Genomic DNA, 27,690 nt, shown 5'->3' with positions numbered 1-27,690 from the left:
CCGCCGGTCTGTGGCCTACAACAACTTAAAGCCGCGGTCTCCGGTGAGGAAGAGCCGATCCTGGACTGACTCTGGACTCTGGTCCTGACCACGGGGGGGAAATGGAGGAGGACTGGCCAGATTTTGTGCCTTCCACCACAGTGATGAATGCTGTGGTGGATGTTTGTGTTACAGTTTTATTGTGGTTGTGTGTTCTTTATTATTGTATCGCTGCAGACAACCCAAATTTCCACCAGCCTGGCTGTGTGGCAATAAATTATATCTAATCTAATCTAATCTAATCTAATCATGAGGAGCACGGATAAAGTGAATGCTCAGTCTTTTTCTCCCAGGGTAGAGAATTCTAAAAACGGAGGGCATAGGCTTAAAATAAAGGAAATGTTTTTAGGGTGACCTCGGGGACAACGTTTCCACTCAGAGGGTAGTTTGTATCTGGAGTTAGTTGCTGGAAGTATCTGCAGAAGCAAATACAAATATATTTATTTTTTAATTTGGATTGGTTATATCCTTTCAGGATCAAACTTGGGTCTCTGGAGCAGCAAGGCAACAGATCCATCAGTTGCGCCACCGTGCAGATTAATGAAACCAATTAGAGCAAGAGGTCATGGATAGGAAAGATTTAGAGGGATATGGGCAAAACACAGCCAGGTGGGACTAGCGTAGATTGGGTATCTTGGTCAGCATCGGCAAGTTGGGCCAAAGGGCCCGTTTCCCTTCTGCATGACTGAGGTATGGACAGGAAGGAAAGAGAGCTGTGGGTCAAATGAGACTAGCCCAATATGCCAACGGTCAGTGTGGGCAGTGGGGCCCATTCTTTATAGCAGAAGCCTGCCAATGTATTAGCCACCCAAACACTACAGTACAACACTTAAAGGCGTTTTTTAAAAATATTAGCTAGAAGTTAATTAAAATAAAACATACCTGACAGTACAGTCAATGGACCTGAAAGGTGGGCAAGCATATGATGTATGCCATTCAAAGAGGTAAGTGCAATCTGGGGTTTCCCTCAAAAACACCGGAATGCCCTGCGGGAAGAGGACATAATGTGAACTTGCATATACTCTCGCATTTTAAAGTGAAAGCCAAGTTCAAGTTCAAGTGAGTTTATTGTCATGTGTTCCTGATAGGACAATTCTTGCTTTGCTTCAGCACAACAGAACACAGTAGGCATTGACTACAAAACAGATCAGTGCATCCATATACCATTATATAAATATATACACACATGAATAAATAAACTGATAAAGTGCAAATAACAGATAATGGGCTATTAATGTTCAGAGTTTTGTCCGAGCCAAGTTGAATAGCCTGATGGTTGTGGGGAAGTAGCTATTCTCGAACCTGGTCGTTGCAGTCTTCAGGCTCCTGTACCTTCTACCCGAAGGAAGCAGGGAGATGAGTGTGTGGCCAGGATGGTGTGGGTCCTTGATCCCCAGGTGCTCCAGTTTCCTCCCACACTCAAAAGACGTACAGATTTGTAAGTTTATTGGCTTTGACCTTCTTCTTCTTGCGTATGGTGTGCACAGCCTAAAGTTGTAGGACAACTTGTTCTATTTGATCATATTTGCTTGTGCACACCAGCTTGATTGCATTCGTCGAAACAGGGTGAACCTCGTGAAGGTTGCAATCTCCCACTCCATTGGCTTTGATCAAAATTGTAAACTGTTCCTAGTGTGTAGGATAGTACTAGTGTATGGGGATCACTGGTCGGCATGGACTAGGTGGGCCGAAGGGCCTGTTTCCGTGCTGTATGCTAAACATTGTAGTGCACCAGTTCCATAGACAAAGTCTGATGTCCACACTGGGGCAGTGGTGATTAATTAGCAGCATTAAATCAATGTGCAATGTTAAGATACTTACTGGAGTTTGTCTGTGATCACAATAAAACATGATGGCCGTTGATCGTTCATACACATTATGGCAACTATCTCCTCTGGTGTAGTTTATCATTATCAATCCATCTTCGTAGGTTAGGCGCTGAGTAAACCGCCCTTTAATAAAAAGTTATTTTAATATAAATCATGATCAGCACAGAACAACTGGTTAAAATGGCCAAAATGAGCAGCTCAAAACTAGGTCATATGGATTGTTAAGTAATTTTAACCAAGCAATCAAAAATAGAAAATTTACCAAGGGCCATTCCAATAACAAATTGAAATGTTAAATCTCTCTTGCTGTATATGATGCCCAAGAGCATAAGCAATATTTTAAATAATTTTTCAGTATTCATATTTAGGGCAATCCTAAACAATGGCCTGAATACTAAATTTGTTGTAAAAGATTCTCAATATCAACTTCCATAACTTTAAGGTCAGATCCAAGATTCTGATACAGAATATTATAATGAATGCAAGGAACTGTAGATTGTGGAACCTTTTCATAAAACACAAAGTGCTGGAGTAACTCAGCAGATCAGGAAGCATCTGTGGAAGGAATGAATATGCAACGTCTTGGGTTGGGCCCCTCTTCAGACTGAACGACAACCGAAGGAAGGGCCAAGATCCACAACGTCACCTGTCCATTCCATCCACAGATGCTTCCTGACATGCTAAGTTACTCCAGCACTGTGTTTTATAAATCATAATGAGTGATTAGGATCCCCCAGATAGATTTGATGGAGCTCTACATACAGAGCAAATTAAATTTGCAGCATCAACTAAAATAGTACCTGGCACAAGGAAGTACTCTGTCCACTGAACACAAACATTAAGGTGTTCATAAGTTGACATGTTGGCCTCCCACCTATCATTTCTATCCCAAGGGGTATGTTCCATGGATATCCCACAATTCTTGTGCATAAGGAATAAGAAAATGAAATTAAAGACCAACAAGAATGCCAATGCTCGACTTCCTTAAAAACTGATGGTAGACAGCCAAGTGTGATGGAGCAAGTTACACTAAACATCCCTCGTACTGGTGAACCTTTACCTTGCACTGAATGGGGTCTTTGTGAAGCTGGCAAAATCATTGGATAATAATTGTGCGCAGTTCTGGTCATCCCATGACAGGAAGGATGTGTCTGAAGAAGGGTCTCGATCTAAAAAGTAATCTATTCCTATTCACCAGAGATGCTGCCTGACCTGCTGAGTTACTCCAGCACTTTGCATTTATATTTGATGTAAACCAGTACCTGCAGTTCCTTCCTGCACAGGATGTGGAGGTTTTGGAGAAGGTGCAGAAGAGGTAACAATCCAAACCTTTGCCTATCCATGTTCTCCAGAAATGCTGCCCGACTCAGAGTTACTCCAGCACTTTGTGTCTTGTTTTGTAAACCAGTGTCTGCAGTTCCTTAACAACATTTAACCAAAATGCTGCAGATCCCATGGGATGGACAGCTCCACTCCAACAAAGAATCCGCAAGGTGGGTGGAGGGACGTGGAAGTGGACCTGCTGGGCTTATATCTAAGTATTCTGCAGGGAAAGATGTTTCAGGAATGGAAAGCTGGGGATCCATGAATCCGTCTGCACGATGGGATGGTGGTCGAGAGACTCAACAGCGGCAAGCTTCTGAGCACCAACCATTATCTCAGTAACTGTGAATTTCTACAGATATTGTTTTAGTTGCACTGTAGTCTTTGGTTTTTACAGCATTAAGGTTATTAGGAAACACTAAATGCTGGAGTAACTCAGGGGGACAGGCAGCATCTCTGGAGAGAAGGAATGGGTGACGTTTCGGGTCAAGACACTTCATCATTCTGAAGAAGGGTCTCGACCCGAATCTTCGCCCATTCCTTCTCTCCAGTTACTCCAGCATTTTGTGTCTACCTTCGATTTAAACCAGCACCTGAAGTTTTCCTACACAAGGTTACTAGTATTATTGATTAGTGTACTACAAGTATTGTATATTTATTTGTGTGCTATTGCATTAATGGGCCTGTTAATCTGCAGCGTGCATGAATTTCATTATTCTGTTGCGTTACATATGGCAATCAAACACTCTTAACTCTTGCTACCATACTTGATGTCTAACCCACAGCATTCTGTGTGTTCTGGTTTCAAGCATGACATTGTATAATAAAGTATCAAGATACATCACTGCATGGACGCCAAGTGCCAAGAGTTCCCTTCCGGGGGAATGATAAACCTTTAGGCAGTGATTAGCTTCCATTCACCAAAATCATTCTTCCCCTTCAAGAGAAAAATAGACAGCTTCCCTTGAAAAGCATCAACTTGTATCGGTACATGAAAGGGAAAACACACCAGCAATCTTGTGAGAGTCTCCTTTCTCCTGACATGCCGAAACAGCATTTGCCTGGAGTCCTGTATCGCTCCCACACTGGAAGTCTCTCAATTGGTCACAAACACGGAAGTGGTATGTGTACTCATCAACCTTGACACTATAATCTTCATTAGCAAGTGGGTGCAGGTCGAGTACGTAACCATACTTGGGGTCCTTAACCTGACAGTTTTCACCTGTGGGGCAAGCACATCCTTGTTAGTCTTACATATTGCAGTCTCCAATTCTCGCTTCATACCTCCACAGTTTGCATTAATCATTTAATTTCAGTTTTAACTAAACATTTCCCATTCTATTGCAGTTCCATGAAGGCCTATTAACTATTAGGGGGAATGCACAGTCTTTTACTCAGGGTAGGGGAATCAAATAAATCAGAGGACATGGATTTAAGTTGAGAGGAGCAAGATTTAGTACGAACCCGAGGTGCAACTTTTTCACTGAGAGGGTGGTGGATATATGGAATGAGCTGTCAAGAGGATGTAGTTGAGACAGGATTTACTTGGATAGGTAGGTACTTGGATTGTAAATCTTAACTCTCGAGGCAAGGCAGGGGAAGCTTCAGCCTTGCAAAGGAATAGATACATCTACAATACGCACATTACTCCCTTTATCATGTATCTGTACATAAATTACTCAATTGTAATTGTGTATTGTCTTTCCACTGACTGGTTACCATGCAGCAAAAGCTTTTCACTGTACCTCGGTACACATGACAATTAACTAAATTCAACTGAGAGTCAGAGTCAGAATCATACAGCACCCAGGTCCCTTAGTCCAACTTGTCCATGCCGACCAAGTTGCCCCATCCGCATCACTTCCACCTGCTCACGTCTGACCCTTATCGTTCTAAATCTTTCCTATTCATGTACGTGTCCAAATGTGTTTGAAATGTCGTTATAGTACCTGCCTCAACTATCTCATCTGGCTGCTCATTCCATATACTCACCATACTCTGTGTGAAAAAGCAGCCACTCAGGTTTCTATTGCATCTTTCCTCTCTCACTTTAAACCATGTCCTTTGGCTCTCGATTCCCCAACCCAGGTTAAAAGACTGCGTGCATTCATTGTAAACTATGATGATGATGATGATTGGAATCTAACTGAATAAAACGGGTATATACAGGTATGTAAAATAATTAATGATCCACTTTTAGTTCATATGTCATAGAAGCAAAATTAGGCCATTTGGCCCATCAAATCTATACCGCCATGCAATCTTGACTGATCTATCTTTTCTTCTCAACCCCATTCTCCTGTCTTCTCCCTAAAACCCTTGACACTCTTACTAATCAAGAATCTGTCAATCTCTGCTTTAAAAATACCCAATGACACATGGTTCTTGTCCCTGATGGAACAAAATTGAAAGGCCCATCACGGAAGAATATAATTTAACTTAAAAATGTGTTATACTGTCAAATGCACAAACTGTTACCTTGGGCCCTACGAACCGGACATGCAGCAGGTGTACGCCACACAAAAAGAAACTCGCACTCTTCTTCATCTTCAAACACTGGGGAGCCCTGCAATGGAAGAAAGCAAAGTTACCTTAAAATTCAGCAAGCCAAATTGGAAAGGTGCATCTCTGAAAACGGATCCCGAAAATGTTTTCCCTCAAATCAACCACAAAGTTTGTCTGTTTAGATAATTGATTCAATGTGGCGTCAGCAGTCAGGGACCTTAATTGAGCCGAGAATGTGGAAGCCAAGACTGTTCAAGGCAATTTAAGAAGTACACAAAATCACACACAGTTTTGATGACGCCAATGAGGAAAAGAGTTTCCACACAGGATCATCCAGATAATTAGGTTCAAGGAACATCTAGAGGATTCTCAGAATCTAGTCTTTTTCCTTACAAACTTTCTTTTAATTTCAAAAATAAAAATTATTCAGAACCAAAATGAACAAAACAAAAACTCTTCATACATTCTCTATACATTCAAGTGTCACTCAGTAGTGTTTGCACTCGCCTTTAAAGAAAACACCCTTGCCACTCTGGCAAGTAGATAAGGATTTGTCGACACAATTTGTGGGACGAAGTGCCTGTTCCTGTGCTGTACTGTTCTATGTTAAAGGACCACAGAAACAATTTTCAAAAGGGAAATCAATATATACTTCAAAAGGATACATTAGTTGGGCTATGGAGAGGAGCAAGGAAGGAAGACATTATTTTGAAGCACCAATATCCCTCCAGGGATGAATAAAGTTTTATTGTATCATAATACAGGCAGACTACCTAAACAATTTCTCTTCATTCGGCCTTTGTCCAACAACCTGCCAGTCAAAACCCCCCATGTCGGTATCCACCCATCACTTGCCAGGCATTCTCATGCCTCCATCTCCCTCCCTCCTCTCACCACAATCAGACTGAAGGGTCGTGATCCAAAACTACACCTATCCATTTTCTCCAGAGATGCTGCCCGACCTGCTGAGTTACTCCAGCACCATCTTACATTGTCATCCAGCATTTGCAGTACCATGTTTCTACTCTATGATTAGGTGCAGATGAATTTATGTTTATGTTTATTATTGTCACATGTACAGAAGTGCGGTGAAAAGCTTTGTTTTGCATGCTATCCAGCAGATCAGATAATACGAAGTTAGACACAAAAGACACAGAGCATCTCCGGAGAGAAGGAATGGGTGACATTTTGGATCGAAGTGTCCTGAAGAAGGCCTCTTCAGAAGAAGGATCTAGACCCGAAAAGACACCCATTCCTGCTCTCCCGAGATGCTGCCTGTCCTGCTGAGTTACTCCAGCATTTTGTGTCTATCTTCCGTTTAAACCAGCATCTGCAGTTCCTCCCTACACAGATCAGACAATACTGTACATCAGTACAATCAAGTCACACTCAAGTACAATAGATAGAGCAAATGACAAGATACAAACTGCATCTGAAAAAAACTAAGGAATTCAATGAATGAAGCACGATCACAGGCACTCGCACACCACTTCACACTAGAGGCGGCACGGTGGCACAGCGGTAGATTTGCCGCCTTACAGCGCCCGAGACTTGGGTTCGATCCCGACTACAGATGCTGTCATAGACTGATATTGCGTGGAAATAGGCCCATCGGCCCAACTTGCCTACAAGTCCCAGCTACACTAGTCCCACTATGTATCGGTACGGAATTTGTACGTTCTCCCTTTGACATTGTGGGTTTTCTCCAAGATCTTCGGTTTCCTCCCACACTCCAAAGATGTACAGACTTGTAGGTTTTAATTGGCTTGGTACAAGTGTAAATTGTCCCTAGTGTGTGCATGGTAATGTTAATGTGCGGGGATCGCTGGTCGGTGCGGACTCGGTGGGTCGAAGGGCCTGTTTCTGCGCCGTATCTCAAAACTAAACTCGTGCACTAGTATTTCTAGAAATCAAAATGTGGAAACAAGGAACTGCAGATGCTGGTTTATAAAAAAAAGAGAAAGATGGAGTAACTCTGCAGGTCAGACAGCATTTCCAGGAGAACATGGATAGGTGATGTTTTGGGTTAGGACCCAAGGTCTGAAGAAGAGTCCCGAACCAAAATGTCACCCATCCATGTTCTCCAGGGATGCTGCCTGACCCGCTGAGTTGATCCATCTTTCTCTTTTTTTATACACCAGCATCTGCAGTTCCTTGTTTCCTCTTCTAGAAAATAAGTTCTGAACATTAAACCCCAAGTTGCACCATTTAACGCCCATTAACACAGCTTAGTGCATTTCTCACAATGCATTTGTGATATACACAAAGTGCTGGAGCAACTCAGCAGATCAGGCAGCATCTCTGGAGAAAAGGAACAGATAACATTTCGGCTCAGGGTCCTTCTTCAGGTGACATTCCACCCGCTCCTTTTCTCCAGAGATGCTGCCTGACCCGCTGAGTTACTGCAGCACTTTGTGTCTATCTTCGGTATAAACCGGCATCTGCAGTTCCTCCCAACGCATCTGTGATATGGTCCGAAGCACGTCTCAGAAAATGCCCATTCCTTCTCTCCAGAGATGCTGCCTGTCCCGCTGAGTAACCCCAGCATTTTATATCTACCTTCAGAAAATTATAAACTTACCGAGACTTCATCACATTGGAAGAGGATATGTGTGGAATATCGCCGACCGTCTTTGCACTCGTCACCGTTCAGATAAACAATACTGATGGAGCCGTCAGTTCCCGCCTGTGGGCGCATCTGAACATAGCCCAGGTTCTGACTTTTATCAGCGTACTTTACACAAGATCCAATAGCACCACCTGCAGAGTGAAACACCACACTATTTAAACTGTAGCTATGATGCAGCTTTATAGGACTCCTGGAACGTGGCAACACCACAGAGTGGGAAAGAAGACGTATGGTACACTCGTCTTCATTGGTTGAGCATTGAGTATAAGAGCCAGTTAGTCATGATGCAGCTTTATAGTAATTTGGTTTGGCCGCATTTGGACTATTGTAAGCAGTTCTGGCCACCATTACCTGAACAATATAGTGGCTTTGGAGAGGGTGCAGAGGAGGTATATCAGAATGATGCCTAGATTGGGGGTATTAGATCCAGGGAGAGGTTAGACAGACTTGAATTGCTTTCTATGGAACACTTTGGAAGGGGTACAGATGGAGATTACCAGAATGATGCCTGGGTTTGGGGGTATTAGTTACAGGGAGAGGTTGGACAAACTTTGGATGTTTTTTCTTAATTTACTGGACTTTGTTTTGTGTGTTACATTATGTTATCTATTGAGTACCTGTGTTTCCAGACCTCTAATGCTGCTGCAAGTAAGAATCTCATTGTTATTTTTCTGTATATATGACAATTAAACACTCTTGACGATTATGTTTAATCAAGTACCATTGAACAAGTCTCGGCATGGACGAGTTAGGCTGAAGGGCCTGCTTCCATGCTGTATGACTGTGCCATTAGAAGTGAATGCTTGTCAGCTTCACTGGCCTACCTGATGTTTATGCTCACCTGGACAACCGTCAACTGGAGGCAAAGGTTTGCAGACATTTAGATAAAATGTACGATTCTTCCCGTCTTCAGCTGTGTCGATGGCAATCCAAGGACCGTTGTCCTTTGCAAGCTCACTCAGATCGTATTCGTTACCGGCTACATCTGAAACCATCCAACAGAGAAAACTCACTGCACATGCCAATGAAATAACATTCCCTTGCCAGCAGATTTTTAGCGCAGAGGAACCCGACTGTCAAATGTATTAATATTTCCCCATTACAAGCACAAACCAGATTTTTGTAAGTAAAGTAAAGCTTCAATTCAATTCAAATGTAATATAATGATCTGATGAGACTTTAAACTTTAGAGATACAGCACAGAAACAGGCCCTCCGGCCCACCAAGTCTGTGACAACCAGCTATTATCCCATACATTAGCACTACCCTACACACTTAAGACAATTTACAATATTACAGAAGCCAATTAATTAACCTATAAACCTGTATGTCTTTGTAGTGTGGGAAGATACCGGAGCACCCAGAGAACAACAATGCTGTCACACGGAGAATGTACAAATTCCGCACTGACAGAACCCGTTGTCAAGATCAAACCCGAGATCTCTGGCGCTGTCAGGCAGCAGCTCTACGCTTCGCCACTTTGCCGCTAACAGTGGAAAAACATGCACTACATTATTATGGAGTACGTCAGAGAGCAGCTTTTGCCGAGATCGTACAAGAGGTGAAAAGAATGACCAGAAAATCTCTCTGATCGTCTTACTAAAATACAGAAGGCTGTTCATTCAGATAACCAAGGGTTCTTCTGCCACTGGAAAGTTACAAACCTCACTCCTTTACATTCTCAGTAACGGAGGTTTATTTAAAACTATATTTTCAATGTTTCATCATGTACTTCTGTTTCTTTCTGCACATCTTCGTGCTAAAGAAATAAACATGTATCCCCTACACATTGTTCTGAAATTAATGCTCTATAATCACAAACTGCTATGTAAAAAGATTCCCGGTCTTTCCCCAGGAGCTCAGTGGTAGAGTTGGTGCCTTACAGCGACAGAGACCCTGGTTTGATCCCGACTACGGCTGCTGTCTGTGTGGAGTTTGTATTTTCTCCCTGTGACTGCATGGGTTTTCTCCGGGTGCTCCGGTTTCCTTCCACACTCCAAAGACGTGCAGGTTTGAAGGTTAATTGGCCTCTGTAAAATTGTGAAAATTCTCCCTAGTAAGTAGAATAGTGTTAGTGTCTGGTGTGATCGCGGTCGGCGTGGGCTCGGTGGGCCGAAGGACCCATTTCCGTGCTGTACGTCTAAAGTCTAAAAAGTTGTATTGTGTGCTGTTGTGCAATAAAATATTAACAACATTCAATTGCCCTACCTTTTAAAATTTGAACCAGTGCATACAGATGGGATGTTTGCAAAATTCAATTACATAATCCATTTATACAACGTTAGATCACTTTCATGAATACAAACACTGAGCTTATTCATTGCTACCTCACAATGCTGAATAAGGATTTTAGTTTTGTCATATGTACTGATACTGTGAAAAGCAATGTTTTGCATGCTATCCAATCAGATAAGATGCATAAATACAATCAAATCAAACTTAAGTGAAAAGCAAATGGGGAAGATAGAGTGCAGAATATAGCATTGTGTTGCATCTCTTCCATAGAGAGAGATTTCTAATCCGTAAGGGAATCAAATGCTACAGGGAAAGGCAGGTAGGTGCACCCATTGAATGTCAGATTAGAGTGGCAGAGCAGACTCGATGAGCTGAATACTTCTTTTTCTCCCACATGATGCTGTGTTTGGAGAAAAACGCTTTTGGACTAGGTTTTAAGTTTAGGTTTATTATTGTCATGTGTACCGAGGTACAGTGAAAAGCCATATATCATACATACTGTAGATACAATCAAGTTCAATTCAAGTACAATACAAAGAGTGAAAGGGAAAATACAAAGTGCAGAATATAGCTCTCAGCATTGTAGCACATCAGTTCCATAGATGCGGCTCAACAATGAAAGCACCGAGCACCTTAAAGGGACAATACCAAGCATATGCTACCAGGGATGCCGCACGATTGGCAGCCCCGCCAACAGTCTGTCTGTTTTTTCATCTTTTTAAAAGTTTGTGTAAATGTTTTACGGTTTGTTTTATGTGGGGGGGAGGGGTGGGAGTCGGGGGAAGCTTCTTACTTCCAGTTTCTTACTTTGCCAGAAATACGATTATTTTCCGGAATGCATCTCTGGTCGCTCTGCAGCCTACCATCGATGGAGCTGGAGGCCTCCTCGGACTGGACTTAACATCGGAGCTTGCGGACTTTACTATCACGAGCTTGCAGTCTCGGGAAAGGCTAGTCAGGAGCTCCAATGATGCAGAGGCTTGACCAATCCCGACGCGGAGCTCAATCGCCCGCGAGGAGGAGCTGACATCTCTCCCCCCCCCCCCCCCCCCCCCGTTGCAGGAACTGATCGCCCCGATGCGGAGGGAGTCAAGATCGTCCCGTCAACGGAGGGCTTGAGGCCCCTGACCACAGGAGAGCAAAGAATAAATCTGGAAGAGATCTGAACTTTTTTTTTTGCCTTCCATCAGTGAAGAAATGTGGAGGAGTCACTGTGGTGAATGTTTATGTTAAAATGTAATTTGTGTGTTCCGTTGCTTTATTTGTATGACTGACTTGGCAAATGAAATTCTCCGTATGTTGCAAAACATACTTGGCCAATAAAGCATTATTGTGATTGTGATATGGTGTCTACAGCAGCAATAATTCAAAAGACCCTTTCAAGTGCGATTTTCAAAATGCTTTACCAGTTAGTGGGAAGAAATGCTCCCTACAAATAATTCTTAAATTACATGATGAATTATATGTAGCGAGTGGGAAAACACATCTCTCCTACAACCCGTGTCGAGCTACTCGGAGAAAGCAATCTCACCTTTCTATCAGTTGTGAATTTAACGGGCAGCTTACAACCTTTGGAATGGAAGACAAAGTGCTGGAGTAACTCAGCGGGTCAGGAGGCAGCTCTAGAGAACATAGAAAGGTGACATTTTGGGTAGGGACCCATGCTCAGACTAAAAGGTCCCAATCTGAAACGTTATCTAGCCACATTCTCCAGAGATGCTGCCTAACTGGCTGAGTTGCTCCAGCATTTTGTGTCTGTTTTTCAAGGACATTGAACATTTTGCACTAGATTTGGGGTTTTTAATTTATTGATTTTGTATCTTGTTTGCAAACCCGTTTCTGCAGTTCCTTGCATCGCTTTCTAAACTTTCAAATGCGTGCATCTTATTGATATATTTCGCAAAAAGCACTGGGAATTCAACAGAGCAGAAATATAACTCCACACCCACACCTGACAAATGATTGGAGCATTCATAAACAGCCGAGTTACTAACTTAATTAGAAAGGGTTAAAGGCACTTGCTTACCACTGACCAGACAATCTACTGGAGCTGGTATACAAGCCAACGAGGTGTAAAATTCAAAGAAGGTGTCGTGGATGTGTGTAGCGGTCCCAATTTCTTCTCGCAGAAATGAGAGCTTCCCAGGATACGAATTAGTGTCACAGACAAAACGAATAATAAATGTGTCCCATAATCCTGCAGATTAAGCAATTTAAAAAAATCATGGAAACATTTGTACTGCAGATTATACAGAAAGTTCAAAGAGTCACAAGAGTGTTTTGATTGTTTTCTTTGGAACACCAGTGGTTGTGGGGAGACCTGATAGAAGTATATAAAATGATGAGACATAGATAGGGTAGGCGGACAGAACCTTTATCCCCAGGATAGAAAATTCAATGTTAGAGGGCACAACTTTAAGATGAGGGGCAAAGTTTAAAGGAGATGTGTGGGGTAATAATAAAAAAATAAAAAAAATACACAGAGTGCCTGGAACACGCTGCCAGGATTGGTGGTAGAAGACGCCTTTGGATGGCCATATGGATATGCAGGGAGTAGAAGGATATGGATTATGTGTAGGTTGATGAGAGATGGTCATGACATCATGTTTAGCACAGACATTATGCACTGAATGCAAAGAGGTCCTCCTGTAGTTGTACAAGGCCCTAGTGAGGCCACAACTAGAGTATCGTGTGTAGTTTTGGTCTCCAAATTTGATGAAGGACATTCTTGCCATTGACGGAGTGCAGCGTAGGTTCACAAGGTTAATTGGGGGGGGATGGTGGGACTGTCATATGCTGAGAGAATGGAGCGGCTGGGCTTGTATACTCTGGAATTTAGAAGGATGAGGGGGGATCTTATTGAAACATATAAGATTATTAAGGGTTTGGACACGCTAGAGGCGGGAAACATGTTCCCGATGTTGGGGGAGTCCAGAACCAGGGGCCACAGTTTAAGAATAAGGGGTAAGCCATTTAGAACGGAGATGAGGAAACACTTTTTCACACCGAGAGTTGTGAGTCTGTGGAATTCTCTGCCTCAGAGGGCGGTGGAGGCCGTTTCTCTAGATACTTTCAAGACAGAGCTTGATAGTGCTCTTAAAGATAGCGGAGTCAGGGGATATGGGGAGAAGGAAGGAACGGGGTGCTGATTGTGGATGATCAGCCATGATCACATTGAATGGCGGTGCTGCCTCTAAGGGCTGAATGGCCTACTCCTGCACCTATTGTCTATTCTTTGGCTATACTGTTCTATATTATGATACATCACAGAAACAGGTCATTCACTTCCCAAGTCCATACTGACCACCTTGCCTGCATGCACTAATGCCCTTTGCCCACCTTGTGTCTGCATCCTTCTGTATCTTGACTATTTATGAGCATGACTAAACGTCTCAAACACAGTAATCGTATGCAATTTCACCACCACCTCTGGTAGCAAGTTCCAGATATCAACTATTAAGAAAAATTATTTTGCCCTTTGCACCAAAAAGGCCCCATTTAAAACTCGTTCCTCTCACCTTAAACCTATGTCCTCGTCTTTCAACTAAGGACTGGGCTTTTTTACATTAGTATTGGAGTTATTTATATATTTAATTTTTGTGTATTATAAATGTTGTGTATTCTGTTGCAGGCCTATTATGCTACTGCTAGTGAGAACTTCATTGTTGTTGCATTGTTGGTACATATGAGAATTAAACACCCTTGACTTGACTCTGCATTCCCCCTGTCATGTGAAAAAGATTCTGACTACCTACAATATCCGTGCCATTTATAGTTTTATACACCTCCATCAGGTCATTTCTTACCCTCCTTTGCTCCACGGACAATAGGGCCAGCCTATCTGATCTCTCTCTGCAACCTAATTCCTCCAAACGTCAGCAACACCTTGCTGTACCTTCTCCGCATCTCCAGCACATCTACATCTGTTATACAGTGTGGCAAACAGAATCATACACTACATTTCAAGCGCCGGCTCACCAATATTTTGTAAAGCTTGGTATTACAAAGCTTTATCTTCTCAATGTTTATATTCTATGTCCTGACCCATGAGGGCACACTTGTCACATGCCTTCTTCACCAACCCATCTATCACCTTGAGGCCACGTTCAGAGAAATAGACTTGGTCCCCAAGATATCCACGTATGACACTATTGAATGAATAGACACTAAGCTTCTGTGTTGCTTTTTTGTTTTATGTATATTTTTTTATTATTATCATTATCTTTTTCTGAAATACAACATGTACCTCTGCTCATAAGCATTCTTTGGTGCATTCCATTTATTGTATCTATCCTACCCTCATTTGACTTCCTTAAATGTATGACCCGACACGGCTCCATCTGCCAACTTTCCATTGGATCTATATTCTGTTGTAGACAAACTTCTTTGTTTCCTTGAGGCAGAGACAGATTTCTAACCAGTGAGGGAATCAAGTGCTATGGGGAAAGGTGTAAAAGTGGATCGGTTGAATGTCAAATCAGCCAAGATTCTATGGAGTAGCAGGGCAGGATTGAGAGGCTGAATGCTCCTGTTCCTCCCACAGGTTTGTGTGTGGGGAGAGACGGGTAAATGCTTTGGGATCTAGGTTATCGATTCAAGTTTATTATTGTCACGTGCACCGCATGCTATCCAATCAGATCAGGTAATACTATCAAGACAAACTCAAGTACATTAGATAGAGCAAAGGGGAAGATAGAGTGCAGATAGTTCTTCGCATTATAGTGCATTGGTTCCTTGGAAAATATCATTAGATTACTAATAAACTTTTAGATTTACAGCTAGGAAAGGAATTTAAAGGAGTGGAGCGATTGTATCGGATGATAGATCTTCCTCGAGAAAGATGCCATTTAGGTCTGTAGGCCGGCATGGTCACTGGGGCAGAATGGTCCACTTCAGTACTGTACACTAGCCCTAGCGCCGATTGCGGCCTTACCTGACTCCACCAACATGCTGCCTTTGTACTTAAGAGTTACGAGACCATCAGAAACCTGAAGTGCTGTTTCCAATCCGACAGGGCGTGCTGGGCTCTGACCATGCATTTCACACCCGGTGGCTGTCTTGTTTTCTATTTTACCACATTCAGCCAAACCAGCACAGATGTTGAGCTTTAAAAGAAGTGCATGAAAAGACTTCCATTTAAAAAGAGAAAATACATTAATCCCACAAAAGATTTTAAAAAATGGATTATACATTAAAAGTCCAAATCCACGAGTTTGCGCCATTAAACTACTTTGGGGATGTGTGTGAACATACTGGGGTCCAGCATCAGAAAAGAGGGCCAATGATCATTCTGATATACACATTAGTCAACTATGCTTGTCTATGCAGCATAATTTCAGTTAGCAGCTCCAAATTCTAAACGCATTACACGAGGAGTTACAGACTTCAGAAGGACGCTCCTGAATCGGTAGGAATATATCAGTCTTAACGCCAAGTGTCAAGTCACACAGTATTTGTTAGGAAGGATAGAAACAGTTTCCATTTGACGCCCCTTTCTTGGAAAGATGCATGAATACTCTCAGGACTTGTCATTGAGGCCCAAGCAATAGATACAGCACCACATCTGCTATAATCTGAGGAAGGATCCCGACCAAAAACACTACCTATTCATGGATGTTCTACCTAAACACTACCTAAACACTAACTATTGCAAATGGATGTTCTCTCCAGAGCTGCTGCATGACCTGCCGAGTTACTCCAGCACTTTGTGTCTTTTATGCTGTACTGAATATTCCAGTAACATTGAATACTTTGTCACATGTGACAAGTCAGAGTGAAATTGTTTGCTTGTATTTGCAACGGTACCACTATGGACATGTTTTAATTATGTGACACTGTGGCGCAGCTGCCGTCTCACTATGCCAGAGACTCCAGTTCGATCCTGACCTCAGGTGCAGTTTGTATTTTCTCCCCATGACTACGTGAGCTTCCTCCGGTTTCCAAAAAATGTGTGGGTTGTAGGTTAATTGGCCTCTGGAACAGAGCCCTAGGGTGTGAATGAGATTGTAGGATAACATAGAACTATTGCAAATGGATGTTCTATTGTCAGCATGGACTCAATGGGCTGAAGGGCCTGCTTCCATGCTGCACCTTCAATCTGTTAAACCCCATTTGCCACCAAAACTTATTTTATTTGCACATTTGTTCTTTCAAATTGTTTTTTAGAATGGTTACTTTTTTGATGCTCTTTTGAGCCAATTTCTCTTTATGCATAAATCATTCAATATTAAATGCAACATTCTACCCAAGTTATGGCTCAAATATTGCACTGTTTATTACCAATTCCCACAGCTTAACCAACAGTAACTTGTTCCTCTCATTTCCCAGAGCTCCTTCGCATACTCTGCATTTTAACTGATCATTAGCCAAGAGCATTTGGATAAGGAGGATCATTCCTGCAAAAGTCCATGGCCTTCTGAACACTTGTGAAATTTAGCCCATTGGCAAATCAAAAAAAAAGTTAGCTCTGCAAAGAACGTTCATATAATGACATGGCTCAGTTTGACACGGAGGATCTTTGTGTAACAGTTTAAAAACTGCAGTGCCCTCCATAGTGTTTGGTACAAAGACCCATCGTTTATTTATTTGCCTCTGTACTCCACAATTTGAGATTTATAATAGTAAAAAACACATGTGGTTAAAGCGCACATTGTCAGATTTTAAAAAAGGCCAATTTTTATACATTTAGGTTTCACCATGTAGAAATCACAGCAGTCCCCCCCCATTTCAGGGCACCATAATGATTGGGACGCATCAATGTAATGTAATGAAAGTAGTCATGTTTAGTGTTTTGTTGCATATCCTTTGCATGCAATGACTGCTTGAAGTCTGCGATTCATGGATATCACCAATTGCTGGGTGTCTTCTCTGGTGATGCTCTGCCAGGCCTGTATTGCAGTCATCTTTAACTTATGCTTGTTTTGGGGGCTAGTCCCCTTCAATTTTCTCTTCAGCATATAAAAGGCATGCTCAATTGGGTTCAGATCAGGTGATTGGCCACTCAAGAATTGACCATTTTTTAGCTTTGAAAATCTCGTTTGTTGCTTTAGCAGTATGTTTGGGATTATTGTTTTGCTGTAGAATGAACTGCCGGCCAATGAGTTTTCAGGGATTTGTTTGAACTTGAGCAGATAGAATGTGTCTATACATTTCAGAATTCATTATGCTACTGCCATCAGCAGTTGTATCATCAATGAAGATAAGTGAGCCAGTACCTTCAGCAGCCATACATGCCCAGGCCATAACACCCCCACCACCGTTTTTCACAGATTAGGTGGTATGCTTTGGATCTTGGGCAGTTCCTTCTCTCCTCCATACTTTGCTCTTGCCATCACTCTGATATAAGTTAATCTTCGCCTCATCTGTCCACAAGACCTTTTTCTGTCCACAAGACCTGTGGTTGCTCTTTTAAGTGCAACCTGGCCATCCTATTTTTGCTGCTAACCAGTGATTTGCATCTTGCAGTGTAGCCTCTGTATTTCAGTTCAAGAAGTCATCTGCGGACAGTGGTCATTGACAAGTCCACACCTGCCTCCTGAAGAGTGTTTCTGATCTGTCGGACAGGTTTTTCATTATTATAGAGAGAATTCTTCTGTCATCAGCTGTGGAGGTCTTCCTTGGCCTGCCAGTCCCTTTGCGATTAGTAAGCTCACCAGTTCTTCTTAATGATGTTCCAAACAGTCGATTTTGGTAAGCCTAATGTTGGCTGATGTCTCTAACAGTTTTATTCTTGTTTCTCAGTCTCATAATGGCTTCTTTGACTTCCATTGGCACACCTTTGGTCCTTATGTTGATAAACAGCAATACAAGTTTCCAAAGGGGATGGAAAGACTGGAGGAATGACTATGTGCTAAGAGCTCTCTTATACCTGCATTAAGGAGGCAATTAAACACACCTGAGCAATTACAAACACCTGTGAAGCCATGTGTCCCAAACATTATCGTGCCCTGAAATGGGGGAACTATGTATAAACACAGCTGTAATTTCTACAGGGTTAACCAAAATGTATAAAAATGCCCTTTAATAAAATCTGACAACGTGCACTTTAACCACGTGATTTTTTTCTATTACAAATCTCAAATTGTGGAGTACAGAGACAAATAAATAAATTATGAGTCTTTGTCCCAAACATTATGGAGGGCACTGTGTAGCATTCAACAAAATAATAGAATTAGTTTGCATCTAAACAATTTATAAAAGTGTAGAGGACCACTTAGGATCTTTCAGTTTGGTATTTTACACTTTTAATTTACAAGAATGTCCCACGTGAGTTAATTTCACCTTAAATGTTACTTGGTTCCCTGTCACCGAGTAACCTGTGGTCGAAGCCAGAGGCAGAAAGTTGAAGACAAAACCAGTGTTGGGATCTTTAATTGAGCATCCCTAGAAAGAAAAACATTTCAGTCCAGCAACAAGTTCCACAACAATACAATGGGTTTTATAAAAGGAGTAAGTTTCAGAATTTAGCACCATTTCAATCCAGTGGAATAGAGTTGGAATTAATTCCGTGCATTTCTTCATAACCTTGAGCATTCGGTCAGATCCCAGGGCTAATATTGCAATTAATTTAACACAATTCAAAAAATTCAAACTCAAAATTGTCACTATAAATCCAGGTCAAGTTTTAGCAAACTTGATGAAATTATTTGGATGAAACAACAAAATGCATTGCGAGCTGAAGTTCGAAAGCAAAACAGTTCGGATGCTGAGAGTCTGTAGAATCTGTGCGACACAAAAGGTGTAGCCGGTAGAGCTGCTACCTCACAATGGCAGAGACTTGGGTTCGATCCTGACCTCATGTGCTGTCTGCGTGGAGTTGCTCCTTTTGGTCCCTATTACATCTTTCCCTTCTCTCCTTAAACCCAAGTCCTCTAGTTCTTGATTGTCCCTACCCCGAGTAAAAGACCTTGCATTCACCTTATCTATTCCACTCATGATTTTATACAGCTCTATCAGATCACCCCTCAGCCTCCTGCACTCCAAGGAGGGAGGGAACAAACAGGACACAACAGCAGACTGACAATCAGAACCATCTCATGCCCATGATGTCTTACAGTGCCGGAGACCCAGGTTCGATCCTGACTATGGATGCTGTCTGTAAGGGGCCCGTGACTGCGTGGATTTAGTCTGGATGCTCCAGTTTTCTTCCATACTCCAAAGATGTACAGGTTTGTAGGTTAATTGACTTCTATAAATTGTCCCTGGTGTAGGATAGTGTGCAGGGTGATCGCTGGGTATCGCGGAATCGGTGGGCCGAAGAGCCCGTTTCTGCACTGTATCTCTAAAGTAAAGTTGTCCAGATGAGAAAATCATTTTTTACACAGAGTGGTGAATCTGTGGAATTCTCTGCCAAAGAAGGTAGTTGAGGCCAGTTCATTGGCTATATTTAAGAGGGAGTTAGATGTGGCCCTTGTGGCTAAAGGGATCAGGGGGTATGGAGAGAAGGCAGGGATGGGATAATGAGTTGGATGATCAGCCATGATCATATCGAATGGCAGTACTGGCTCGAAGGGCCGAATGGCCTACTCCTGCACCTATTTTCTATGTTTCTATGTCCACTGGCCCGCTCGGCCTCTCCTGTGGCAACACACGCCCCGCCAGATTGTAAGAACGACCTTAAATGCAGGACAAGCAAATAACTGCCTCATGACCCAGACCATTCACAAGCGAGTTCCCAACAGTAGAAGAAGCCTGTGGCCCTACGGCAGGTAGCAAATTGTTACATCTGTCTCCCATAAGAATACTATACACAGGTTTTAGATAATTCAGGTGTTCATATGCCGGGGAGGACCTCGACTCTTTCTCTATCAAGGTTGAAGCTAAAGATTGATATTGAAATCCACTGTGGAAGATGAACTCTCTTGATAACCATAGAAACAAAGAACCATAAATGCTGGTTTATACCAAAGATAGACACAAAATGCTGGAGTAACTCAACGAGTCAGGTTGCTCTATGGAAAAACAGATTGATGACATTTCGGGTCAGGACCTTTCTTTTGAATGAAGGGTCCCGACCAGACACCCATCTTTTTTCTCCAGTGATGCTCCCTGACCTGCCGAGTTACTGCAGCACTTTGTGTCTACCCTTGATAACCATTCGATTACCTTGTCTTCAGTGGCTGTGACAGGACAGGCTGCTTCAGTTTCCCAAAGAAAAGTGACCACGCAGTTCTTCTGGTCAATGAACCTTGGACCTGTGGACTATACGTAAAAAAAAATCAGCAGGTACATGACTCGTGGAATATTTTGCCACCATTACTACAGATGCAGTCAATACTGAAAATTAATGCTGTGATATTATAATAATGAAAATTAAATTAATTATTATATCAGAACAGGACATTACAGCACAGGAACAGGCTCCGGCTCAATGTTTTGTGCTGAACATGATATCATTAAACTGATCTCATCTGCGTGTACATGATCCATATATCTCTAAACCCTGCAGTTCCATGCGCCCATCTAAAAGCCCCTTAGATTCCACTATCAGATCTGCCTCCACCATCACCACCCTGGCAAATAATATTAATGAAAATTAGTGTAGCAAAATTAGTTCCGACCTGAAATGTCACCTATCCCTGTTCTCCAGAGATGCTGCCTGACCTGTTGAGTTACTCCAGCACTTTGTCATTTTCTGTAAACCAGCATCTGCAGTTCCTAGTGCCCACATCAATATACTTCTATTGGATCTGCCCTCAACCTCCAGCATTCCAGTGAAAGCCATTCAAGTCTGTCCAACCTCTCCTTGCCACAAGTAGCCAATCACTGCAATTTGACCTGGTGTTCTAGGCTGCCCATAACACTCATCATCTCATGTTGTTTGTAGAATCTCAGACACATCCAACAGCTAGTTTGTACAATGCGACAAGCACGCCTGACCTTCAGAAACAATGGCCATGATAGGACACAGTGGGGGTGGGAAACTTGGTAAATGTCAGCATGCGCTTACGTAAAATAGTTATCTCAATAGAATGCTAAAAAAATATAATCATAGCAAAGTGTTTGATTTTTCGATATTAAGGAATTTGAGAAATATGGGCTTAGAGCAGGAAAAGGATGTAATAGCAATGTAATAGCCATTGAGAGGTGCAGCATCCACAAGGGCTTTTTGCTCTTATAAGTACATAAGTAACAGGAGCAGAATTAGGCCATTTGGCCCATCATGTCCATGCCACCATTCAATCATGGCTGATCTATCTTTCCCTCTCAACCCCAATCGCCTGCCTTCTCTCCATAACCCTTGACACCGTACTAATCAATACACTATCAATATCCATTGACGACATTGAAATGGACAATGGATATTGCTATTGATACTCTGCACAAATTACACAAAAAGCAACATCAAATCATGACCATTACTCTCAGTCTATGGCAGACACTATTTCTACTTCCATTACTTCAAGTGATAGCTCAGACTACAAAGCAACTCACTCAACTCCCACAAGTTACATAAAGCTCTAGATAGACACAAAATGCAAGAGTAACTCAGCAGGAAAGGCAGCATCTCTGGAGAGAAGGAATGGGTGACGTTTGGGGTCGAGACCCTTCTTCAGTCTGGACCCAAAACGTTGCCTATTTCCTTCGCTCCATAGATGCTGCCTCACCCGCTGAGTTTCTCCAGCATTTTTGTCTAACATTGTTAAGTACCGTAGTGATTGAAAATGCATAAATGTTAAAATTAGCACTGTGATAAACGATTATCAGCTCTACCCCAAGCATTGCTCCTAGCCAACTTCCTAGTTCAAATATCTTTGCACTTTCCTACTTATCCCTGAGTTTTGACTTTTGAAGCCTGCAAGTATCCAAAGATGTTCCCTGCACCCGCCATCGCTGCTTACTGGAGCATGTGTGAAAGTTTGCCGGACCCCTGTGCCATCAGATTGACACCGATGTGCAGACAAGCCTGGTCAATGAGATAAGGGGCTGGAAAGCTGCGCTTTTTAAAAGTTATTTATTGCCAGTGCTAGCATCGAGTTATCGGCTTAAAACAGTATTATTCTGAAATGGAGGGCAAGGAAAATTAATGAAGGGTTGTTTAGAGACTACAGTGCGTTGTGACAGCATATGTAAGAAAGGCCTATGGCAGTGTCAAAAATATTATACACCTTGGCCGGATTTTGAGGCCCTAGGCTTCAGCCTGCCAAGCCTATAGGTAAATCCGACACTGAGAGAGAGGGAAAGCGAGGGTTGCTTGAAGTTAGAGAAGTCAATGTTCATACCGCTGGGGTGTAAGCAGCCCAAGCGAAATATGACGTGCTGTCCAAGCTAAATATGAGGTGCTGTTCCTCCAATTTGCGCTGGGCCTCACTCTGACAATGGAGGCGGCCCAGGACAGAAAGGTCAGTGTGAGAATGAGAGGGGGAGTTAATTGTCCAACATAGACGAGGCCCTCTCCAGAAACTCCCCGATATCCTGTAGCTCCGCTCTTGCTCCCCCTCCCCCCCCCCCAGTCATAACAGGGACAGAGTCCCCTTAGTCCTCACCTTCCACCCCATCAGGCATCGCATACAACACACAATCCAACATTTACGCCACCTCCAACGGGATCCCACCACGAGCCGCATCTTCCCATCTCCACCCCTTTCCACAGAGACAGTTCCCTCCGCAGCCCCCTGGTCAACTCGTCCCTTCCCACCCATAGCACCCCCTTCCCAGGTACTTTCCTCTGCAACCGCAGGAGATGCAACATCTTTCCCTACACCTCCCCCCCTTGACTTTGTCCAAGGACCCCGACAGTCTTTTCAGGTGAGGCAGAGATTCACTTGCACCTACTCCACCCTCATCTACTGTATCCGCTGTTCCAGGTGTGGACTTCTGTATAACGGCGAGACCAAGCGCAGGCCCGGCTATCGTTTCGCTGAACACCCTCGCTCTGTCCGTCTGAACTTACCAGGTTTCCCGGTTTCTGGACACTAACTCCCCCTCCCATTCCCACACTAACCTTTCTGTCCTGGGCCTCCTCCTTTGTCAGAGTGAGGCCCAGTGCAAATTGGAGGAACAGCACCACATATTTTACTTGGGCAGCTTACACCCCAGCGGCATGACCTTTGACTTCTCTAACTTCAAGTAACTCTTGTTTTCACTCTCACCATCCCACCTCCCTTTCCAGTTCTCTGACCAGTATTACTGTCTCCAACTATATTATCTCCGTTTGCTTTGTCTTTACCTTCTCTCAGCTAACAATGATCTATTCTACATTTTCTTTGATCTCCATTCCCTTTGCCCTGTTTTCACACCTTCACTATTCCTTATCTATCTATCTCCCTCCCTCCTGACGACAGTCTGAAGGAGGGTCTCAACCCAAAACATCACCCATTCCTTCTCTGCAGAGATGCTTCCTGACCTGCCGAGTTACTCCAGCATGTTGTGTCTATCTTTGGTTTAAACCAGCACCTTCATACACTTGTCAAGTTCTGATGAATATATTTTAGGTTGAACAAAATGATGGCTGAAGCCAACATACACAGGTGCTGGAGTAATTGAGCACTTTCACACAGTATCTCTGAAGAACATGGATAGGTGATGTTTCAGATCGGACCCTTTTTATTTTGTTAGCCAGCATCTGCAGTTCTTTGTTTCCAAAGGCTAAAGCCTCCTGCTTGGAAGTTCAGGAAAATGTTCACAAAATTGGAAAATTAGCATACATGGAAGAGGAAGAAGCAAATCAATGACTTCAAAGCAAAGCAGTTCAAACTTGTTTTAATAAAGAAAGCACTATCTTGCTACAGAAACCAGTTACAGTTAAACGGGAATCTAGGGAAGGGGAAATTTACTTACTGGTTCTATTGAACAACTCAGATGAATACGTGTAGTGTAGGAGGTTTGAGAACCATTGGAATTGGTACACTCAGTCCCATTTACGTATTCCAAGATAATCTGTCCACCTTTTTCTAGCTTGGGGCCATTTCTGGCCACTCCCAGATTGCTGATGGATACTTTTTCATAAAGTGCACCCTGCGTATGAAATAATATATACATTAAGACTCATTTTATACTGTGTTTAAACCACTCATTGCTGGATTATAAGAGTTGGACAAACTATTGTTCAACCAGTTTTAATTTCAAAGCAGGATACACCTGGGTCAATTCTCTGTTTCAACAGGGTTTAAACACAATACATAGTTACCAACAGAAAACGGATGGAGCAACACAGGTAAGGCAACATCAGTGGAGGGAATGAGTGATGTTTTGGAATGGGACCCTACTACTTATCGTTATGCTGCTTTCTACTCTTGTTTTGCACGTTAAAAGCAGGCAGAATGTCCTGCTGTGCTACTAGTGAAGCATGGTAGTGGCAGCACCATGCTGTGGGGATGTTTTTCAGTGGCAGGAACTGGGAGACTAATCATGATCGAGGGAAAGATGAATAGAGCAAAGTACAGAGAGATCCCTGATGAAAACCTGCTCTAGAGCATTCTGGACCTCAGACTGGGGCTAAGGTTCACCTTCCAATAGGACAATGACCCAAAGCACACACCCAAGACAAGGCAGGGGTGGCTTCGTAACAAGTTTTTTGAATGTCCTTGAGTGGCCCAGCCAGAGCCTGGACTTGAACCCGATTGAACATCTCTGGAGGGACCTGAAAATAGCTGTGCATCGACGCTCCCGATCCAACCTGACAGAGCTTGAGAGGATCTGCAGAGAAGAATGGGAGAAATTACCCAAATACAGGCGTGCCAAGCTTGTAGCATCATACCCAAGAAGAATTGAGGCTGGAATCGCTGTCAAAGGTGCCTCAAAGTACTGAGTAAAGAGTCTGAATACTTATGTAAATGCAATATTTCAGTTATTTCTTTTTAAATACTTTGCAAAAATGTCTAAACATCTGTTTTTGCTTTATTGATGAAAAAATAATAATAATTTAATCCATTTTAGAATGCTGTAACTTAAAATGTGGAAAAAGTGAAGGGGTGTGAATACTTTCTGAATGCACTGTACAATATGGAAGCAGGCCTTTCGACCCATAGAGTCCATGCCAAGAATAGATCACCCATTCACACAAGTTCCATGTTATCTCAATTTCTCTGCACATTAAAGGCGATCTGACAGAGGCTAATTAACCTTAAAAACCTGCACGACTTTGGGATGTGGGAGGAAACTGCGGCACCCAGAGGAAATCCACATGGATAGCACCCGAGGTCAGGATCGAACCTGGGTCACTGGCGCTGAGGCAACAGCACTACCGGCTGTGCCACTTAGCCACCCACAGCTCAAACCGTTGCGCTACAATGACAAGAGCTATATTCTGCACTCTGTATCTTCCCCCATTGCTCTTATCCATTGCACTCGAGTTTGACTCGATTGTATCCATGTATGGTATATCTGATCTGTTTGGATAGCATGCAAAACACAGCTTTGTACTGTACCTCGGCAAACATGGCAATAATAAACCCAAATCTTGGGGTTAAGGCATCAAAAGACACTACAAAAAATTGAACCACCCAAGGCATGATAGAGAGCACTCTCCATGGTTCATTGTTCAAATTTATATACACAGCAAGCATCATTTTTATGAGCTATTGCAACAAGTACAATAATAATGACAGTTGATGCAGTCACAATGCAGTGACATGACACACCAATCATGTGGGATTAGGAACTAGTAATGGTCTGGTGCAGCAGAGGTGGCCTCAGGTAAAATTGGACTGGTTTGCAGAATGGCTTTCAGTCAATGAAAACTGAACACGCAAGTTTGACTTCTCCATCAGCTGATAGTAATTATAGGCGTCTGTCAGTACCATGACATTAGACCAAATAAATCCAAATATTTATTTGCACTTTGATCAGATTTTATGCCAAATGTTATTTAATAAAATTGATCAATCGAACAAGATATTTATTCAGCACTAATTCTGTTGAAGCCTTTACTCAGTCCACAGACTTTATGCTACTTCCAGTGACAGCTCAGGCTACAGAGCTTGCCCCCAACTCTCACAGCTTACTGATAAAGTTCTGAAAAGTTTTAGATCGGATAAATCAAAAGGTTGAAGCGAATAGACTAAGTGACTATTCATATCCATGAGTATTGCCTTAGTATAGAAAGGAAACTGAAGTGTTAAGAGTCATATGCACACAAGCAGAATAATGACATTCTTAGTTGCAGCAGAACATGTCTGGAAACACAATATTTAATAGATAACATGATAAACAAGCAGAGTTCAATAAATAAAACTTAAATAATACAAAACAAAAGCCCAAAGTTCTTAGTGCAACCAAGAGAGTTTGAAGTTTATTTAGTCTTTGTAGTGTTCAATAGCCTGATGGTAGTTGACAATGTTAAATTCCATCAATTTAGGCCCTGTCCAAACCTCTGGCTCATCACTGCTTTAGTAGGAGCAAGACAGTCACATTAATAAACAATAATGCGATGTGTGTTACATGTACCGTTGTGTCGGTTTCATACTTCATCTGGCACACTGCTGCATGGCGATCGCAGCCTTCGACTGGATTCAGTGGCCGGCAAACGTTGATGTAATACTTCTTGTGGTTACTTGTCGACGTGTCCATGGCGAACCAGTTGCTTTTATCACCGCTTTCCGACTTCGATAACCTGAGCAGCAGAGGGTTGTGTTTTGGACATTCAAAATAATAAATTGGTTTAGCTTTAGTTTAGACATACAGCATGTAAACAGCCACTCCAGGAACCAACCATCGATCACCCATTCACACTAACTCTACATTATCCCACTTTCTCTTCCACTCCCTACACAGTAGAGGCAAATTACAGAGGCCAATCAGGGCTCTCACTTAACTTCTTTTCCGCTGTTGCCAGCTGGGCAACATAGGCAACTTTTTAGGTTGCCAAATGACATTTTAGGTGGTCATTTAAGATGGCTTGCATGATGCGTGCGCTAATGTGCTTGGACGAATGTCGGAATTATGCTCAATGAAGCATTCACTTATTATTTCTGCTTCAAATAAAATCACAAACTAAACATATTCACCAATCAAGACATGATATATACCAATGACATTCAGCATAATTAAAATACAGTATCTCAACTCTTTTTACACGTGTCATTGAATGCAATTTCCATTATTTCTTTCCACTTCCAAACAAAAATGTGGTTGGATTATTCAGCGTATGATCAACCTGTGTCAATAAATCCTGGACCATGGTAACATATA

At 42.5% G+C, this 27,690-nt stretch overlaps 1 protein-coding gene across 1 annotated transcript in view; it reads right to left on the bottom strand.

The window, feature by feature from the left end:
* igf2r (insulin like growth factor 2 receptor) overlaps positions 1 to 27,690 on the bottom strand; it is a 113,532-nt gene that overhangs the window by 29,374 nt on the left and 56,468 nt on the right. Inside the window, exons 18-29 of the mRNA XM_033025705.1 lie at positions 26,947 to 27,112; positions 24,340 to 24,516; positions 20,665 to 20,760; positions 18,841 to 18,942; positions 15,494 to 15,665; positions 12,587 to 12,757; positions 9,167 to 9,310; positions 8,278 to 8,456; positions 5,670 to 5,757; positions 4,201 to 4,413; positions 1,861 to 1,991; positions 922 to 1,025 (exon numbers count right to left, since the gene is read on the bottom strand). Of these exons, the coding sequence (XP_032881596.1) occupies positions 922 to 1,025; positions 1,861 to 1,991; positions 4,201 to 4,413; positions 5,670 to 5,757; positions 8,278 to 8,456; positions 9,167 to 9,310; positions 12,587 to 12,757; positions 15,494 to 15,665; positions 18,841 to 18,942; positions 20,665 to 20,760; positions 24,340 to 24,516; positions 26,947 to 27,112 (1,743 nt within the window). The remainder of the gene's footprint in view (positions 1 to 921; positions 1,026 to 1,860; positions 1,992 to 4,200; positions 4,414 to 5,669; positions 5,758 to 8,277; positions 8,457 to 9,166; positions 9,311 to 12,586; positions 12,758 to 15,493; positions 15,666 to 18,840; positions 18,943 to 20,664; positions 20,761 to 24,339; positions 24,517 to 26,946; positions 27,113 to 27,690) is intronic.

This window comes from Amblyraja radiata, chromosome 8, assembly GCF_010909765.2.
Source record: "Amblyraja radiata isolate CabotCenter1 chromosome 8, sAmbRad1.1.pri, whole genome shotgun sequence".
NCBI classification, from domain to species: Eukaryota; Metazoa; Chordata; class Chondrichthyes; order Rajiformes; family Rajidae; genus Amblyraja; species Amblyraja radiata.
This window is presented reverse-complemented; position numbering and strand designations above follow the sequence as displayed.